General features: G+C 45.8%; 1 protein-coding gene across 37 annotated transcripts in view; it reads right to left on the bottom strand.

Annotated features, from left to right (window-relative positions):
• Nucleotides 1-21,012, bottom strand: part of TNS3 (tensin 3) — a 308,803-nt gene that overhangs the window by 11,392 nt on the left and 276,399 nt on the right. For all 37 annotated transcript variants that reach the window (XM_015133583.3, XM_077996802.1, XM_077996781.1 and 34 more), the window contains 7 exons: nucleotides 17,236-17,407; nucleotides 15,377-16,011; nucleotides 14,613-14,699; nucleotides 9,541-9,672; nucleotides 6,141-6,236; nucleotides 5,253-5,330; nucleotides 4,386-4,463 (listed from right to left, as the gene is read on the bottom strand). In XM_015133583.3, the coding sequence (XP_014989069.2) occupies nucleotides 4,386-4,463; nucleotides 5,253-5,330; nucleotides 6,141-6,236; nucleotides 9,541-9,672; nucleotides 14,613-14,699; nucleotides 15,377-16,011; nucleotides 17,236-17,407 (1,278 nt within the window). The remainder of the gene's footprint in view (nucleotides 1-4,385; nucleotides 4,464-5,252; nucleotides 5,331-6,140; nucleotides 6,237-9,540; nucleotides 9,673-14,612; nucleotides 14,700-15,376; nucleotides 16,012-17,235; nucleotides 17,408-21,012) is intronic.

The following is a 21,012-nucleotide window of genomic DNA, read 5'->3' as shown; positions in this document are numbered from 1 at the left end:
AAAAAAAAATTGGAGTTATTGATACATTTCAATGTAATTTTAAAAGATGGAAAAGTGTACTTAAAAATGGTAAGTCAGGATAGAAGAGAAAGTTTTAATATCTAAAAACAAGTGCTATCAGGATGCACTGTTATGATCAACTAAATTCATTCAATTCATTTATTAATTCCACACTTACTGGGTGAATGCAGGATAACTAGGAAGCTAAAGGAGAAAAATGAAATTGCGTGTCCCTGGTGCTACCATATTGGGCTGAATGGGCAGGGCTGTGTCCCTGAGATGATATGGGCATGGCTAGACGTGGGAGCTGAACGTCAGGCCTAGATCTGCCATTCAGGAGCCAGAGCTGCCACCTTGGGTCCTCTGTCTATGACAAAGGATGACAGGACACTACACCCACATGCCTTGTGGGTGAAGGGGAGGAGCCAATAAGCTGGGCAGGACAAGTGCTCTGTGCCTGTTGCTATCACTGTTCTTCTGCACTTTCTTGAACACTGACAATGCATAAGTTGTGATTTAAAAACCATTAATTAAAGGTTTTCAAAATTTCAAAGACATTTTTAAAAGGTGCAACTGAAACAAATAAATCCATCAGAGTGGATCTGGTTTCGTAGCCCTGTCTCCTCAGTTAAGAGTGAGTGAGCTGCTCATCAAAGAGGTCTATAGTAAATTCCTGCATCCTCCTGGGCACTTCACTGGGACCCACAGACAGGGTCCACTGTTACTTTAACAGAAGAAAGCTAAGAATCATGATGGGCTCCAGGGAAATAGACTTAAACAGATTTAGGGGCTGTGGCCCAGGACCAGCCCAGGCCCAAAGGTGAGATCTACATCTCACAAGGGAAAGGGCGAGGCTGGCTTCCCAGGAAAGACCATTCCTCTTGGGCCAGAAAAATGCTCCCAAGGCATTTTCAATGTCCTATTCATTTAATCTTTTCAACTGCTATGTGTGAAAATATTATTATCCCCACTGACCAGATACAAACCTCAGTCTGCGAAGCTAAGTGATTTGCCAGAGATCAAAATCCTGAGTGGCAGAACATGGCCGGAAACCCATGATCACAGCTACACTTCATTTTGGAGCTTCAAGCTTTAGCACACTTGCAATTTGGGGCAAGCTATTTTCACCTTTATTTTGGCCACAGGTAACTTATTCTATAAGGAGAGTCTAAAATGACTTAAACACTATAATTCCATTCAAAACAAAGTAATTTTACTTTAGCTGGGTAACAGACACAGTGATGTATAAATTTATAGAGAAAAGCTACATAGAAAAATCATACAAATTACAGAGGAAATAAGAAAATACCTATATATTTCATACACCTTTATTGTGGAGTTAACACTTGTAAACTACTCTGCAGTTATGAGGTACAGAATGGAGGTATTTCTAGTCCAATCTTCTGCCAGACTCAGAAATCCCATCCCCAACATTTCTTACAGTAAACACCTACCTTGAGCGAAAAACTTCCAACAGTTTTGAAACTCAAGGTTTGAAAGTCAGCAGGCCCCACTGTCCTCTCTAGCTGTGTCCCTCCCTCACGGCCACAGAACCACAAGAGCCCTATGGTGTGTGGTTTGTTTACAGCCTTCTTAAACTGGGGCCACTAGGACTGCATCTAATGCTGCAAAAGTAACCTGGCCTGGAACTAATAAGCAATTACAGAAAGATTGCTGGATATAAGCTTAATGTACAAATGGTCAATTGTTTTCCTACAGACCAGCAATAAACAAGTAAAATTTGAAATTAAATACACAATACCATTTATAGTAGCACCTCCCAAAAACTACTTACATTTAAATCTAACAAACTACAGACAAGATTTATATGAGGAACACTATAAAACTTTGAAGAAAGACACAAAAAACTAAATAAATGGAGAGATATTCTATATTCATGGATAGGACTCAACTTTTGTCAAGATGTCAGTTCTTCCTAACTTCATCTATAGATTCAACACAATCTCAATAAAAATCCCAGCAAGTTATTTTATGTATACTGACAAAGTGATTCTACAGTTAATACAGAAAGGCAAAAGACCAAAAATAGCAAACACAATATTGAAAGAGAAGAGCAAAGTTGGAGGACTGACATTACTTGACTTCCAGGATTACTATAAAGCTAAAGCAATCAAGAAAATGTGATATTGGTGAAAGAACAAATAGGTCAATTAAAGAACTCGAAAGTAGACCCATGTGAATACAGCTAACTGATCTTAGACAAAACAGCGAAGGCAATACAACTGCGAAAAGACCGATTTTTTAACTGGTGGTACAGAAGCAACTGGACATCTGCAGGCAAAAAAATAAAAAATGAATCAAGACACAGACCTTGCCTCCTTCACAAAAATTAACTTAAAATGGATCATAGACTTAAAGGTAAAATTTGAAACTATAAAATCTAGCTGGCCTTGGGTTTGGTGGTGAATTTTAAGATACAATACCAAAGTCCCAATCCATAAAATAAGAAATCGATAAACTGGGTTTTATTAAAATTAAAAATTTCAATGAAGGGGCCGGGCGCGGTGGCTCAAGCCTGTAATCCCAGCACTTTGGGAGGCCGAGACGGGTGGATCATGAGGTCAGGAGATTGAGACCATCCTGGCTAACACGGTGAAACCCCGTCTCTACTAAAAAAAAATGCAAAAAACTAGCCGGGCAAGGTGGCGGGCGCCTGTAGTCCCAGCTACTCGGGAGGCTGAGGCTGAAGAATGGCATGAATCCAGGAGGCGGAGCTTGCAGTGAGCTGAGATCTGGCCACTGTACTCCAGCCTGGGCGACAGAGCGAGACTCCGTCTCAAAAAAAAAAAAAAAAAAAAAAAAAAAAAAAAAAAAGAATGAAAAGGCAAGCCATGAAATGGAAGAAAATGTTTTCAAAAGGCCTGTCAGGTAAAGGACTAGTGTCTAAAATACACAAATAACTCCTAAAATTTAACAATAAGAAAACAAAAACCCAATTAAACAAACAAGCCAAAGGCCTCTATGGACACCTCACCAAAGAAGATATACAGATGGTAAATAAGCATCTGAAAAGGCGCTCCACATCGTAGGTCATCAGAAACAATGAGATACCACTATGCTACTATTAGAAAGGCCACAATCCAGAACACTGGCAACACCAAATTCTGGTGAGGATGTGGGGCAACAAGAACTCACATTCATTGCTAGTGGGAATGCAAAACGGGACAGCCACTTTGGAAGACAGTTTGCCTGTACCTTATAAAACTAAACACACTCTTACCATACAATCCAGGAACGCGCTCCTTGGTATCTACCCACAGGAGCTGAAAACGTATATCCACTCAAAAACCTGCACATGGGTGTTTACAGCAGCTTTATTCATTACTGCCAAAACCTGAAAGCACCCACAATGTCCTTTAGTAGGTGAATGGGTTACTAAACTGGTACACCCAGACAATGAAATACTCACTGATAAAAAAAATATGAGCTATCAAGCCATAAAAACACATGGAGGAAACTTAAATGCATATTACTATGTGAAAGGAGCCAACCTCAAAAGGCTATGAACTGTATAGTTTCAACTATATGACAATACTGGAAAAGTTGAAAATATGGAGACAAAAAAAATGAGTGGCTGCCTGGGGTTGGCTGGGGAGAGAGGACGAACAGAAAGAGCACAGAGGATTTTTAGGGCAATAAAACTATTCACTATGATACTGTAACAGCGATTACCTGTCATTATGCATTTGTCCAGACCCACAGAATGCATGACATCAAGGTGAACCTAAATATCAAGTCCCTGAACTAGGGACTCAGGCTGTGTTAATGCAGGTTCATCAACTGTAACATGTGCACCACTTTGCTGGGGGATGTTGACAGCAGGGAGGCTATGCGTGTATATGGTGTATCTCTGTACCTTCTTCTCCATTTTGCTGTGAATCTGTCACTGCTCTAAAAAAGAAACTCTACGAACACATTTTTTTTAAAGTGACCTGCTCTCTCTGGCGAGCTGGTTCTTGGTTGTTGCATGTCTCACTGGGGTTGCTGGCAGTGTGGGTCAAATCGTTGACTCATGTCAAGTGACTTGTTGAGTCATGTCTCTGGAACATTTTAAATTTACAGCTGCCGAGACAGGTCACCCACATCCTGTCTTACTATATTTTCCCCCAAACTAAATCCAGGGCTTGACATTTATTCCACTGAATTTAGTCTTGCTCAAGTTAGACCGGCTCATGAAGCCCTTGTTGATGTCCCAAAAACTGCACCCCACCCAGCTCTGTGCAAGCTTCTATAAAAGGAAACCTCCTTCAAGGCTCACAGAAAAGAAAGGAAACCTGAATACTGAAAGTGCAAAAGGAAGTTGTGTCAGTGAGTCCTTTTTCTCCCCAGTCACCAGATATAGAAACAGAGCTGCATTTACTGACCTGCCCCCTGCTTCAACAGCTCAGCTGCTGAATTGGCTGCTGTTTGGGGAGAATTTTCTGCTATTTCCTCCAATGGATCTGTAGGAAGGGGCAAGAAAATATAGAAATGAGTCCTGCTCCTGACCAAGAATCCTCATGACAAAGTTAGACAATTTGATGACAGAATTCCCAGATGGTGACATGCAATGGTTTTGCAGAGTCAAAAGTCTCTTTGGGACAATAATCCGGCCCACAGAAACCATGATCACATTCTGAACAAAAGTAGAGATGAAAAGGCCTAACAAAATATTTTTCTAATCACTGAATTAGTCACATGAATAATGACACTTTGAAAGGTAAATCACATTTACCTGTATATTAAGTGAGACCATTTTTATGTGAAGTTGTGACTGCTTAGGAAAGTGGGACATACAGTCACATCGCCCTGACATGCTGTGGGTGCTATTTAATTTTATTAAGGATATTATGCAACAAACATAAAAGTAAAAAGAACAGCGCATCCATCGTCTAAGTTCAACAACATCAACACTTTGCCCATTTTGTAGAAATGTAAAAATTAAATGTCAATGACCCTGAAGCCTTGTCTGAGGGTTTTATATTTTTAAGCTATAGAATCTTTGGTCTATAGAAATCTTTCATCAAAATCCATGAAGTAAAGCTATCTGGGAGCTGTCAATGAAGCAGAATCTCTTCTTCTCTCCTTGCTTTGGGTGAACTCATTGGCCTTTTCTTGGGTTCAACCACGAGAATACAAAAAAACTTCCAGTCTTATTATTTTTCTCAGTGGATCTTTATGGATCTCTAAAACTGGCGGCCTTGACTGCAGACAATCTACACAGAGCCAGACTAGCACTGAGGACCCCTTACCTCTCTCTGGGATAAGGAGCTTGCACGGCAAGGCCAAGGGCGTGATGGAATGCTGGCACACCAAGGCTGTCAGGCTTCCTGCAAAGTGGACAGAGAGCAAACAAGAGTCAACAACCACTGTAGGTGCTGTGTGCTTAGCCAGTTTATCAGCTGGAATGAAACTGATGCAAAGGCTGAGTCCTTATCTTTTCAGCAGCTGGTATGTTAGATTCATGTGCAGCTTTGTGCAAAACTTCAAAGAAGTAACAAGTTCCACAAGATAGTTGAGAGGTAAGTAAAGTGAACTGTTGATCATTCTTACCATAGACACATCATTACGAAATTATAAAGACTAAAGCATATGGTTTGCTGGATCTTGAATCAAGCCAACTCTAACTTTAACCTTATATATTGCCCCTGCACAATGCTTCTTAACAAAGCTCTAATAACGATGATGCCTAAGGCTGCACTGTGCTTTGTGTGGCTGGTTCAAGTCATCTTTCCAACAAGCTCGTGAGGTAGGGAAGGCTCCCAATTTGCAGGGATGGGAGGGTGCTCTGTTGGGAGCTCTGTGCTGTTCCTTGTGCTGTGGGATAGGGTGACGCTGGAGCTCCAACCTTCTCAGGACTTATCTGCTTGCCAACTAGGACAGAATCTTATTGATGTCTGTAATTGCTACTTCTGATATGTTGCTTTTCATTTGTTTGGTTTTGACAAAACTTTTAAGAACAATTTCAAATCTAGTTTATCTTAAAGATAATAATTCAGATTAGTGGGATTTCAGAACTGGGGAATGAAATATGAATAAACCATCACAAGAGTGATGGTACCAAATCTCAGGTCGGTGAGCAGAGGGAATCCAGGCCTCATGAGTTCAGAACATTGACAGCAACCTCTCAAGCAACTCACCGAAATATGGTTCATTCGAGCACCCTTTCAACCGCACTCCCTTCGGGGTACACTCGATCAAAAAGTGCCTGACGAGTTCATTGGCCAAATCTCCAGCTGTGACAAGAAATGTAAAGAAAGAAGCATTTTTTGAAAAGGGGAGCATGGGAGAATTCAATAGACAGAACATAAAAGCCAGGAGCTACAGGTGAAAAGTTTCTTCTCTGAATACGAGTCGAGCCACTGCAGAAGAGGCTGCCAAGAACCATCTTCATCCTAGGAATGGTAGCCGGGCTGCAGGACGACTGGATGAGCACAGGCTAGGCCAGATACGGGGTGGGAACGCTTGCAATGACAGTGTGGGGGCTGGAGAGGTACCTTGGGAAAGGCCCTCAAACATTTTGCAAGAATCCCCAATGAAGGGGATGAGCTTGCAGCTAAGAAAGAGGATTATGAATCTCCAGTTGAATCCCCTCCCAAAGAGGAGAGGTGAGAAAGGCTCAGACACAAAATGATACCTAGAATGAATCGCTAAAAAGAGCTGGAAGGAGGTCAGTCTTCCGAGTGGGATTTAACCAGGAACCTGGATCTGCAAAACCTTCCAGAAAGCAAGCACTCAGCTGCACAGGAGCAGCACTCTACCACATTGCTATTAATAGTAAACAGTACATCTGCTTCAGGCCAGCCCATGAGTCCAAAGAGAAAACACATCATAAAAAGCCACTGAATGGCGAAACCGTCTGAGAGTGGAAAAGTACAAACAGCATAACCAAAAGAACAAGAAGTCGCTGCCCTATGCTGATGAGTCCAACAGACCTTCACAGTGTGCTGTATTTCTGTGCTCCAGTGCTTCCTTCATCACCCTCCACTGGGGCATGTCTGCCTAAACTTCTAATATTTCTGATGTTGGAAACCTCCTGGCAGGACCCACTGGAGTTGGGCTTGATCCCCAGTGCCCTGCCCACAGTGGGCTTCCAAAAGATGTTTATAAACATGACAAATATCACTGTGTCAGCATTTCACAAGGGCAGTAAAGTTTGCAGAAAAGGAAATGATCAGATTCCATAAAAGGCTGTGTTGAATTAAACCGGGATAAGAACATACTATCACATTCAGTTGTGGGAGGAAAATGATGCCTGGCTTCCAAACTGAAGGGGACACCAAGCGTGGATCTAGGTGCCACTCATGAGACATGGCTAGTGGGAAGTCCTTCTAGCCAGGGATCTCTGGAGAACGGCATCCAGAACGTCCCTAGCTGTCCATCTCCAGTTTACTGGAAGAGGTATGGTGAATGGCTGTGGCTCTTTAAGAGCTGGTAAACTCTTTGCTCAAATCTGTCCTTGAATTGTGAAACCTGAATGTCAAATCCAGGGGCAGGGTGAAGACGCAGCAGCCAGATAAGATTTCACCCAGAGGCCACCAACAATGCTGGGTTTCCTGAAGTCTGCTATTCTAGTATCCCCTATTTTGTTCCCTTCATCTTCAGATTGAGTCCAAAATCTGTCAGAGAGGCAAGATGCACACACAGAGGTAAAAATAGTTATAGTCTCTCATCTAGACTCCAAAGACAATGCATGCAGAAATGTTATTTGTCCTTGCTTTAAAACTTCACACGGAAACCAAGGAGCCATGTAAAACCATCCATCATTCCTGCTCTCCCAATAATCTGTCATCTCTGCAGACTTGCCAGATGCGCTTGGTCCTGCGACCCTTTTTCCTGCCATCATTATTCAGTTTGCTTCCAAATAAGGCTTGAACAGTCCTCAACAATCAGGTCTAATCCAGCTCTCCAGTTACAAAACCCCTTATTTCCACTCAGAAGTAGCATCTTGTTTGGCTTCTTATGCTGGAATTCTGGATGCTAGAAGGTCCTACTTTTCAAGAATTACCTGTTCTTTCTCCCCTACACAACGCCTTCTCTCCACGTCGCTTCAAGACAGTCAGTATCCACAAGCTTCAGGGCTGAGCTTTGACTGAGCCCCGGGTCCTTCCCAGCCTCACTCCCCACCCCTTCCACTCTCACACTCTCACCTGTGCCAAAATGAACCCATCTATGTTCCCTGGAAATGCTACAGCCCTGCCTGAGGCTGGACCTCCTGGAAGCCAAATCATGCATTCCACAGGGTGTAACTCCAAGGCGATTTTCTCCAGGAAGCATGAAGCAGAGGTTTCATCCGAGGATTTGGAAAAATCTTCTCGGGTGTTAGGCACAGAGCATGAGGGAACCAGGTGGGTGTCTTACTTTTCTGTAAACACAGGGAGTTTAAAATCCGAGCTGCTTCTGATTTCCCCACTCCTAGTGAGTCAAGTTCCCCTTACAGGGAACCAAAAACTTGCAGTGTCCCCTCAGTCCACAATTTCCATTTGCGGAGACAGACAGAGTGAAAGAATAGCTTCCCTTTCCTTAGAGTCTGCGGCATGGTAGCACACAAAGATGAGTATAACGGGGCAAAACGGGCAGGGGGAGAAAAAAGGAAAAAAAAAAAAGAATAAACTGAAAATCAAGCGTCCACCAACAATAGAACGGATCAATTGGTTGCAGGATTTTCATAAGATGGAAAGCCACGAACTTCCAAAGAGAACAACAGCTACAAGCAACCTTAGAAATATGATCGGTGGATGCTGGCGAGGTTGTGGAGAAAAAGGAATGCTTTTGCACTGTTGGTGAGAGTGTAAAATAGTTCAACCATTGTGGAAGACAGTGTGGCGATTCCCCAAAGACCTAGAGGCAGTAATACCATTGGACCCAGCAATCCCATTACCGGGTATTATACCCAAAGGAATAGAAATCCTTCTATTACAGGTTGGTGCAAAAGTCATTATGGTTTTTGCCATGACTTATAATGCAAAAAGGATTCAGGCAGGCATACTCCTTTACCTGCATTAGAGATCTCTCATGAGTCTAGCCTTAGTCTAGTATCACTTTTAATCCATCTAAAAATACCCTACTGGGTATAGATACACTTTTTTAGATACACTATTCTTGTATACAAGAATAGTTCTCGTAGTATGCTAGTTTTCACATAAAAATGTGTATTTGCCTGCATTTGGACAGGTAATCAGTGAAAAGACACACATCAATCTACTCCAGATGGTTGCCCAAAGGAGGTGAGAGGGTAGTGAGGCAGATGGAGCCGAAATGGAAGCAAAACGGGCTTAGTGGATGCCTTATCCTATGGTTCTAATTTTTGAACAATGATATGGATTATCTATTCAAAACAAAAGAAAATAAAAGTAACAAATTAATGTTCTTTCTTAAATAAGGTGAATACTTTGTAAAATATACCTGAAAAAAATAAATACTAAGAATAAAATTTGTGAGTATTGTTAAAGTCATCTTCTATCTTATTAGCCTAATAATAAACCAACAGAGCTTCTCTGTGGATGAGCTGAACAGACCAATAGGGAGTGGTAACCTTACCTTTCTTGTTCAGCTGCAGGACTGAAGGTGGGGGTGTGGCCACCTTCATGGCCAGGCCATAGGCCCCTCGGAAGGAATGGCTATCTCGAACGATGAATGAGCCTGGCTCCTTATCCTTCAACATGGCGATAGCTGGAGAAAGGGAGGAGAAAGACAAGAATGTCTGCCGGGTGGACAAAGGTCTATGCCCACTCATAACCTTGGGACAGGTCCTCTTCCCCTTACTCTTTTCGCAAATTGGGTCAGTGGGGACCTGGCCGGGATCCCCCTGCTTGGCTGGAAGAATATGTCCATGCAGTTGAGGGGCCCTCAGGGAGGTCTCTGTGGTATCATGTATGTTTCAAGGGTGGGCCTGCCTGTTGAGGAGGCAGAAGGGACAGGAACATCCCCGTCTTTAGTTAAGACTGAGGTGCCGGGCACTGTCCCGTGGGCTGCCCATGGAAAAACACAGGATTTTTGTTAATCTCACAACACCTGTGATGTCCAAATGATGGTCCCCACCTGAGAGCCCAGGAAACCGAGGCTTACGCTGAGTAAGTAACAAGACCAGGTCCAAACATACACAAAGGGGAGAGACAGGCAGTGGGAGGGCAGCTGTTGCAGCACACCTGCCGCTGCTTGGACATTGCATCCTGTGGCATTTTTCTTAAAGGTTTTAGAACATGGACTCTTCCAACAGCATAAAAGGAAAGAAGGTTTTTTTTGTTTTTTTGGGTTTTTTTTCAGACGGAGTCTTGTTCTGTTGCCCAGGCTGGAGTGCAGTGGCGTGGTCTCGGCTCACTGCAACCTCCACCTCCTGGGTTCAAGCGATTTCTCCTGCCTCAGCCTCCCAAGTAGCTGGGACTACAGGCGCCGGCCACGTCCGGCTAATTTTTTGTATTTTTAGTAGAGACGGGGTTTCACCACGTTAACCAGGATGGTCTCGATCTCCTGACCTCGTGATCCACCCGCCTCGGCCTCCCAAAGTGCTGGGATTACAGGTGTGAGCCACTGCACCCGGCCAGGAAAGAAGTTTCTAATTACACTTTCTGATGATAGAAAGGGCATACCCAAAATGTTACTGAAAATTTGATACAAATTCCAAGATTCACCAAGAAAGTAACAAAAACCTGGCCTGAAGTGGCCCTCTACCCCATGGCTCCATGGCTGATGTGGCCAATGAGCCCAGCCTGGGTGGGGCTGAGGACACGTTCTCCATGTGCCCGCCAATCCAGGGCCTCACACAGTGGGTCCCCCAGGTTCCCTGGTGAGGCTGGTAGGCATTCAGCTAATCATAATCATTGCTTCAAAAAATCTCTCCCCTTAATGGCCAAAATCTGGCATTTCCCACTTCATGACATGGGAAGAAGAGGGAGTAGGTTAGGGCAACAGTAACCTCAACTTGATGCTGCTCAGACAGGCCAGAGTGTTCCCTGATAACTAGACTATATCTCAGAATTTCTTTTCTAGGCATTTACTGTTTATTTTACAAAAGGGGGAAAACTGGGGATTTAGAGTATAAGATTATAATCACAGCCATGGAAATGCTGCCTTTCTGGAATGCCAAAGGCTCTGTCTGGAAGTGATCAGGGCACAGAACATGAACCAATAAGCGGTGGGATGCCCCCGGCATGCCTCAGTAAATACCTCCATGGCGCTCTCCCAGAGAGGCCCCTCACGTGCCCCCAGGCCTGCCCGGACCCACAGCCAGGGAATCTGTCTGGCCATAGGATGAAACAAATGGTTTCTTTTACACATTAGTCAATGCTCTGCACTGTGGCCCTGTGTACAGGATGAGGTCACGGGGGAGGAGCTCAACACGCCCCTGGGGATGAAGCAGGAGCTTCTAAACTGCACGCAGGGGGACGGATGGGCAGGAAAACACAGGCAGGCTCACCGTGCATGCCCGAGACTGCTGGTAGCTCCAGCCAGGCCTGTAGCCGCCCACGCAAGGGACCCAGGGCTGGGAGGGGGGCAACCTCCTGGAGCAGGGTCATGGGAATAAACCCTGAATTCTGGTGCATGTTTTCTCACAGCATAGTCTATAAACTTGAGGGCTAAACGTGCATTACTTTTTTTCAATTTTTAATTTTTATTTTTTTGAGACAGTCTCTCTCGCTCTGTTGCCCAGACTGAAGTGCAGTGACGCAATCATAGCTCACCGCAGCCTCAACCTCCTGGGCTCAAGCGATCCTCCCACCTCAGCTTCCTGAGTAGCTGGGACTACAAGTGTGCACCACCACATCCAGCTAATTTTTTTAGATTTTTGGTAGAGACAGTCTCACTGTGTTGCCCAGGCTGGTCTTAAACTCCAGGGCTCAAGTGATCCTCCCACCTCAGCCTCCCTAAGTGCTGGGATTACAGGAGTGAGTCACTGTGCCAGGCCTACTTTTTTTGTTTTTCCTAAGTAGGACAAAAAATTGCTTACATTTTGTTTCAACTGTGATATACCTCAGAGCTTTTCTCTTTGTAAGTCATGGTTTTACTTCCCTGTGGTAAATAAAGTGTAGAAGCCTTACAGGACTGAGACCTTAGGCACATGTGGATGGCAGTGGAGGGAACGCAGGCTTTGCTCCGCCCAGTTCTCCTCAGGCCGGGAGGGAAGCCCCAGCTGCCAGGCTGCAAGAGTGCGAAGGGGCTGTGCTCTCCTGCGCTGGCAATGGGAATAAGAGGAGAATTTTAGATCTGTTGTTTTTCCAAACAAAAGTGGGCTGAGGAGCCTGGTGTGCTGAAGTTGTAAAAATGAGCGTCCACACACTGCACACGGTAGCCGCGTGCTCCACCCTGGTACTGGCAGATGGGGGTGGGGAGAGGGGAGGCAAGCGAGTCTACTCTCACCATCTCACACTGTCTCACCCTGCAACGAGTAATTTCACAGCATCTGGAGAAGCAACACCCCAGAAGTACAACTGGGACGGTAGTACTTAATTTTGATTTTACATTAAGGTCCTCTTATCCTCCTGAGGCATTTTTATGTTAGCTTTAGGAAACCTTAAGGAATTAAGTATGTGACAAATTGCACTCCCAAAGAGGCTATCTGGGTGTTTTTTTCCCTCCTGCATCACCCTGAAATGTCATTGCAGCTTTTCTAGAAAAAGGCACATCTGACAGTTAAAACCCAAATAAATGACACCCATGGGCAGCCTTCTGCTGTTTGGAGACTCTGACACAGGCAGTAGAAGGTTCGTCTGCACAGGTGTCTTCTATATAAAATATGTAGAAAATGGAGGTTATCCTTTTAGAGCACAGCTGGAAAAACTAACACTCAATGCACATGTTGGCCATCCTGAGATGCGGTCCTCCCAGCAAACCTTCTACAATGTGTGCTGAAGACCAGGCACATGCCAACAGCAGCCCCTACACGTACTGCACATCCACATCCACTTATCCTGCATCTACCAGGCGCCAGCAAGGGCAGGTACCTTCCACATGGCACCACTCACAGCAACCCCCCACGGCAGGCTCGAACCTCGCTACCCTGCTGAGTTAAGCCAGCAGTGCGCTCCAACCCAAATCTGTCTGTTTCAGATCCCTCTGCTACAATGACATTGCACGATAAGAGGAGGGGGCATCCAGCCCCACACATCGCCCTGCTCTAGAAGATGGCGCCAATAGAGTGGAAGGGTCCGTGCAGAATCTCCTAAGCCATGGTGCTGGATAGGCACCTCTGAGTCTGGCCAGCTGGAGGAGGTGCCGAGGCACTGGGGGCCACAGTCATCGGGATTCTTGAGACACAAGCAGGGCCTTGGTGGTGGCAACAGGCACACAGCATCCGGCCGCAGAGGGGCCCTCGGCCATGGTGGGCAGCATTTCACAAAGGCCAATTCAGGGAAATGAAGGTCTTTCCAGGCCACGGGCTTTTTTTCTCTCTCTTCCACTTAAAATGACAATCGCTTCTTTGAGATCAGAAGAGATGCACATTCTTACCATTTCTATCATCTACATAACTGAATAGCAGAATTTCAGTGGAGAGCTGGACAGTGCTATTTTTCTGCCACTCAACTACTCATCTCTAGGCATTCCTGAGGCATCTTCATAAGGAGAGAGCTTTATTTTCTTCTGAAGTTGAGATAAAGAGGCACAGAGGAGCCAAGTGGGTCTCCTGCTGACTGCGGGCAGCTTGTCATTTCTCACCACCTTAAACCAACCCATTCCCTCTCTCACTCCAGCCACCACCAGGAGACCACTGGGATTCACTTTGGTCCCTAGGAATCCTGACTCTGTCTTCCAGGCACTGGAGCCATGGCCCCGCCCTGCCGTGCCAGTCACACACCATCTCTTCTGAGGTATATCCAAACTCTATGCACTGCCAAAATGAGGTATCCAGAGGAAGGTACACTCAGCTGAGACACGCATCCATTCCACAGCCAAGGGAAGCACCCTGTGAATTCTGCTCATTGCCCGGGGGCTGCCTCCAAGTAAGACTGCCCAGAAGAGCTTGCTAACCTTCCTCTCCCACATCTCTTCTATTCATGCTCCGGTAAAAAGTAATGCTCAAAACATTCAAATATTTATTGCTCAAAAATTAACATTAACGATTTCAAATTTAAAAAAGAATGCCTGACACTATAACAAGCAGAGAGATGCTCTGCCTGGTTTGTGTGTGAGGCATGCGGTTAAGTCCACAACCGGGTCTCATTATTAAGTGCTTATATAGGTGTTCACGAACACACAGAGTCCCTGACTTCTCAGAGCAGGGTGTCTCTCCTGCTTCCTCACCCTGTCCTCTGTGGTTTCATGGAGATGCAGGAGAGTGTGTCTCCTCCTTACAGTCAGCAGTTGTGGGCTGGCATCACTGGTAAGCCACTGGCTGGTGCAAGCAGCCAGAAATTACACCCTACACGCTGGAATGCTCATGGCTGGGGCCCATTCCTCACCAACTCTCTCATTAGTAGTGAGTGTTTCCCTATAAAAACGTAAAGTTTGTAGCATTTCCCCAGGAGGCATGGAATAATGTGTGGGCCCTGCTCGAACTCAATCCATAACAAGGCCACGGCTGCGTGATGTTCCCACCGCGGGGCCCATCCTCACACAAGGCAGCGAAGCAGGCAGGATGGCAGATGCCCAGGGAGGCCCTCATCCTCCCCACGTACCTTGTTCTCTTGAAATATCCGCCTTGTACCAGAACTTGGAAGTGTCTTGAACAAATTTCACAATCACAAGTTTATCACCTGGACTATCTGTAAAGCAAAATTTAAAAACAGTGACCATGATGGACACTTTTCTTCCTGCAACCTCTCATCTGCTGTGATCCCAGAAGTCCAAATCCCATGGCAAGGGCAAGCAAGCGAGGGATGTTCTAAGGAAAGGGAACCCTGCCTTTGAAATGACTGAGATAGATGAGGCAGTGACAGCTTTATAACACAAAACAACACTACAGGATGCTTGGATTGGGCCTTTCCAATATATTTTTAAGAATACATAGGAAGGCAGCAAGGAAACAGAGGGCAAAGTTGGTGTTGTTTAACCCATAGACCACATTGCTTCTTATACACTTGAAATATTTCATAATTGCGTTTAGGATGAATTCATTTAATTTGACAAGGAATTTGTTATTTACAAAAAGCCATGTTCCCAAGTGAAACGGAAAATAGAACCACTGCAGATGTCTGCACTTTCTACAACTGGAAGGAATCCAAGGTGGCCAAACACAGAAGCCAAGAAGAGTGAATGAGAAGCCTGGGCCAGCGCTTGGCTTTGGACCAGGAAAATGGAAAAGTACCCCAACGGCTCTGGATTTTCTCTCCAGGTGCCCGGCCCAGCACTAGAGATGTGCCAGCTCAGCTGCAGGTCTGAACCCTTCCCTTCCTGAGTGAATGGACAGAGGGGCCCTCCCACCCGCTGCAAACACACCTACCTGGCAGAGGTGAGGCCACCTCTGAAGCCTTGGAAAAGTCCGGAAGGACATTCGGGAAGGGGATACTGATGGTGCTCCCGCTGTGTGGGCTGGAGAAGCCACTGGAGGAAGGGGAGACTGAGCCCAAAGAACGATCCCCCTCCGAGGCCCGCTTCTTCTCAGGGAGGGGCGGCTGCCCGGGCAGGGTCACGCCCTGGCCCTGCAGGCCTGGACTGTGGTGGCTGCTGTGTCCAGGCGCCACCGTGAGAAAGTTGTGGGACAGGAAGCCATTGTCGGCAGCCCCTGTAGCTGTCAGCGGGATGCCAGGGGTCGGTGATGCTCCATGAGAATTGGCCAGCAAGGCCCCCAGGTCCTCCTCGGGCGGAAGGCCACTTCCCACTGGGGCGGCGCCGAAGCCCAGGAAGGTCTGGCTGCTGGGGGGCGCCAGGGAGTCCGGTGGCTCTGCTAGGGACAGCTCATGGCTGTGGAAAGAAGCCTGGAGCTCTGACGGCGGGAAGCAGGACAGCACTGGGGAGTCCTTCCTGGTACCGGATAACTCAGCACTGAGGGGACTTCCGGTGGGCCGGCCGCTCCCCAGCAGGGAGACCGTGGGCTTGGGGCTGCTCTCCACCCACTGGCGTTCTGCAGAAGAGGAGCTATCCAAAAGACAAGCCGACCAAGACAGCACGTAAGGTACAAAGAGACACCTAAAGAACAGCAAGCGTCACCCACATGGGAAGACAGGGATGGGGAAGTGGGTGCTGAGGCCCTCCAGGCAGCACAGGAGGGATTTTCCAAACTATGTACACTAAGGCCCTCTCTGAGCTCATGCTGCCTGCCTTTCAAGCCCCCACTTCATGCCCAGATGCTGCAGCCCGCATGAGGGCACCCAGGGGAGCCACCCCACGAAGGCCTCCACATGCACAGATGCTGCTCCCTCGGCCCCTGCGCCTTCCCTCCTGCGCATTCCCTCCTGCATCTTCACCGGGTCAAGGCCCTTTCTTCCTTTAACACGCAGCTCAGCTGTGTACCCATTGGGAAGCCTTTTCCCAGCCCTTGCCCAGCACCTACGGCCACATACACATGTGCCCTCGGGAGTAGAAATGCCCTCCCGTCTTGTCCCACAGCACTAGGCAGGGATGCCACCCACATTCATCCCCTGCAGTGGGGCCACTGGTTCACTGCAGGTCCCCTCCTCCTCGCAGCATAATCCTTCTGCCCCATGTCCTTTATCTGCCAGACACACCATCAGTCCTCGATCCATGCTTGCTAGATGAACCAGCTGATTAACGGATACGACAAAGACTACTGGAAATTACCACCCACTTATGAGTATGGAAAGACAGCTAAAACCACACCACGTGACACACATATTTCACTAACAATGGAACACTCATGGGTACAGAGTCTATGTATAATGTCCTTAGATGAGGGCTCCTCTTTTATTTTAAGGAGAACGGAGGTAGAATTTAAAAAGTTAAATAGGGAGCTATGTGTCCATACAAAAAAGCATACAGAAACTTATTCCTATTCTGAGCAAGAGGAATGGTCTCACATATGAATTTCCTCAGGGGCAGTATCTTTCTGAAGCAGAAATAGGCCATTTTTCCCTGTTAATACCCACCCCCTCCCACCCCCCGGTCTTTCTGTTAACCAGAATCCTTCTAAGACTGATTTTTCCTCTATTTCCTGTATGTCCCTATATTTTTTCATATGTCACCACACAGCCCTGGTCCCCTGCCCCGCCCCATCTTCAGGCCAATCCCTGCCTGGTCTAGCTTCAGCTTCTCTGAAGAGCAAGCCCCCACTGGTCCCACACGCCTCTCAGCATTCTGTGTCTTTGGGGAGGTTGTGCCAAGTTTAAAGATCCATCTTCTTACCCCTCTCTCCTCTGCCCGGGGCTGTTGCTGGAAACGGTGCAGGAAGAAGCAAAAGCCTGCTGAAAGGAGGGCGTTGAGGGCGCGTCGGCCCGGAGCATCATGGATTTGGGTCCGATGGGGCTCTCTGACATCCCCACAGTGTGACTGAGCGTCTCAGGGCAGCCTCGTGGTTCTGTAGCGGGAACACAGAAAGCAGAGAGACCTCAGTTGTAGGACTGGAGAAGTCATAATCTCTGCCACTTTTGCATGTTCCACAAGAAACAGTGTTGACTTTGAGACTTTCTATCATCCATGGCCATACTGAACATGACATCACTACCCGTAATAGGCTGGAGGAGGCGGCCAGCCCTGTGACCCCAAGCATGGGTTTATTCTCGCCCATCACTGTTCCCAAAAATAAAGTGACCTAACTCAGTCCGCCACACAGTGTCCAGCCCATTACCACGAGCTGGTCAGCACTGGCATCCCTTCAGTCATGTGGGGAGACACACATTGGGCCCCCTGGGCTGGTCCTTCCAGCCCCGTCCCCCACAAAGGGGGGTCCCCCTCTCCACCCCATGATCTAGGCTGCACCTCACTTTAGAATCAGCATGGCCTTTCCTCTGCAAACCAGCAGGCGACTTCTCCCCATAAAGACCATAAGTGCAGGCCCTGCAGCAGCCGGGCGGCCTAGGTGTCCCCCACCTTCCTTTGGTCCCCAGCTGGTAACTGGGCCATCGACATTGAGCGCTATGAGGGCAGAAACCCATGCTGGTGCTTTCCAGGTCAACCTCGCTGCTGCACAGGCCACACCATGGGGCGCAGAGGCCGCCCTCGCAGGTGGGCCAGAATGCAAACCTGCTTGTGTCCCATGCCTGAGCCCAGGCACAATCCTCTCGCCCAGTAGCTGCATTATTTCTGGATATTTAAAACACCTTGCCTTTTTTTTTCTTTTTTTAAACCAGGCTTCAAGAAATGGATAAATCTACCACAGTCAGTAAAATAATATTATTAGAAATACCGGTCATTTTGTTTTCTGTTTCAAAACAAGTGAGGATTGTAAGAGAACATTAACGTAGAAAAAAAGTCCATATTATTCATCTCCTGGAGAGGGTATTGAAATTTAGAGATTTCCAAATGATGCTGTTTTCCCTACAACTCATTCTGTAAACCCTTATCTATCAAAGATTGCCACATCAGCTGCAACAGCTCAAAGCCAGTACTACAAAGAGCACGTTAATTTTCAGCTACAATGCAGGAATTACACTTCCACTGAGGACAATTACGAAAGCTACACAAAATACTAACAACAATAGTTTGAACCCATTCAGATCTCCCAAGGCAGCCAGGGCTCACTGGGCCAAAACCTCCAGGGAAGGGAGCAGGCCATCCATGGCCATTTTTCCTTCTCAGACATTGACCCATTTGGATGCATGTGGTATAGGGGCCACACGCAAACTAGCAATGGTTATCACACTGTTCTGGGGAGATAAAGTTTTGAGTTCAGAGCTACCGAGGCAGCCAGTTCTGGAAGTGCCAAGGTCTCAGAAAAATGAGGACTGCAGAGACAGAGTCAAACACTCTGAGCACGTTTCCCCTCAAGGCATTTCTGAGTCCTAAGTGGCAGAGGTGCAGGGCCCAATGCCCAGTAACCAAGACAAAGCCAGCTGCTATGAAGCTAAAAAGATCAGCAGGGATTGTGGCAGTGTCTTAGCAGATGCTAAGTAACCAAAAACAGCAGTTCAAGATGTACCTAGGAAGAGGGGCCTTTGCAAACACCACAAGGTTTCAAGGTAAGACCCCTGAAGGGCTACAAACTAGAAACAAGAGGACCATGACTGGATCTGACTAAGTAGCCTGTAAGAAAAATTATATCTTCTCTGAAGAACATGCCTCCCCCACCCAGAGCCTGACTTTGTACTTTAAAAATACAGTATCAAATATTTAATTTTAAAAAACTGATCATCAATGGCAGGAAACATGACAAATGAAAACCGAGACTGTCACCACCCCACACACAGAAAAAACACCCACAGCTGGTTCAAAAATTGATGTTAAAAGCCACAGATATTAAAATAACTGAACAGAATGTTTAAAAAACCAGAAGCAATGAGAATTTCATCAAAGAACTGAAGTCCATTAAGAATAATCAAATAATGTTCCCCGCCCTGTGTTTGGTTTTCTGTCCTTGCAATAGTTTGCTCAGAATGATGGTTTCCAGCTTCATCCATGTCCCTACAAAGGACATGAGCTCATCCCTTTTTTATGGCTGCATAGTATTTCATGGTGTATATGTGCCACATTTCCTTAATCCAGTCTATCATTGATGGAAATTTGGGTTGGTTCCAAGTCTTTGCTGTTGTGAATAGTGCTGCAATAAGCATACGTGTACATGTGTCTTTATAGTAGCATGATCTATAGTCCTTTGGGTATATACGCAGTAATGGGATCACTGGGTCAAATGGTATTTCTAGTTCTAGATCCTTGAGGAATCACCTGACTGTCTTCAATAATGGTTGAACTAGTTTACACTCCCACCAACAGTGTAAAAGTGTTCCTATTTCTCCGCATCCTCTCCAGCACCTATTGTTTCCTGACTTTTTAATGATCGCCATTCTGCGGGGAGTGGGGAGGGATAGCATTAAAAGAAATACCTAATGTAAGTGGAGAGTTAATGGGTGCATCACACCAACATGGCACATGTATACATATGTAACAAACTTGCACATTGTGCACATGTACTCTAGAACATATATATGTACACACACACACACACATATATGTATATATGCAAACAGAAAATCTAGAACTCTAAAACAAAATAAATGAAATTAAGCATTCAGTTCATGATTTTATCAGCAGACTAAACACAGCAGAAGAAATTGTGAGTGAACTGGGAGAAAAATAGGAAGAAAATATGCAGTCTGAAACACAAAGAGGAACAAGAATAAGAAATACACAAAAGACGGTGAGACATGAGATATGATTCTTAAAAATTCTAACATATGTATAATTGAAGTCCAAGAAGTGGTGGAGAAATTGAATGAGGCAGAGGCAATATTGGAAAATAAACATACTGAGAATTTCCCAAAAGACTCAAGAAATCAAACCACAAGTTAAAAAACAAAACAAACAAACAAAAAACTTAAGGAGGATAAATAAAAAGAAAACTAAACACAAGCACTTAATAGTAAAACTTCTGAAAATCAAATACAAAGTCTGAAACACAGTGCCTTGTCCATTTTGGGGGAAAGGATGGGACACCAATTTTTGCACAGATGTGTTCAACATTTAATAATGTTTCCATTACAGAAAAGCCCAGTACTAATGTTTTGTTTGTATGAACATACTATAAGATCCTTGGGAATGGTGTGTCTGTTGCACCCAACTGTAAATATCATGACCATCTGAAGGCCAGGCCTAGCAAATGCTCAGTCTGTGTCATGAATGCATGTGCATGTCTCCTGCTATGACTAACCTGTAAATCCGTAGAACAGATGCAGTTATGTGACTGACTGCCCCTCCTCCCAGTATGGCCCACAGGAAATGTTCTAAAATAAGTGTTTGGTGAATTTATTATTTCTTTCTATGAAAGCTGGGATAGAAAAACAAAGATGCATGGGGTTTAAAATCATCCCTCTGCACCCTCACTTCTATTCCCAGTACTAAGATTACTTATCTCCATTTATGTTTATCTGTATTTCTTTTCCATTTAAAATGTCTTTACTGGGGCTGGGTGAGGTGGGTCATGCCTATAATCCCAGCACTTTGGGAGGCGAGGCAGGGGGATCAACTGAG

This window comes from Macaca mulatta, chromosome 3 (assembly GCF_049350105.2).
Source record: "Macaca mulatta isolate MMU2019108-1 chromosome 3, T2T-MMU8v2.0, whole genome shotgun sequence".
Lineage (NCBI taxonomy): Eukaryota > Metazoa > Chordata > Mammalia > Primates > Cercopithecidae > Macaca > Macaca mulatta.
The sequence above is the reverse complement of the archived record's forward strand: the minus strand, read 5'-3'. Positions and strand labels throughout refer to the sequence as shown.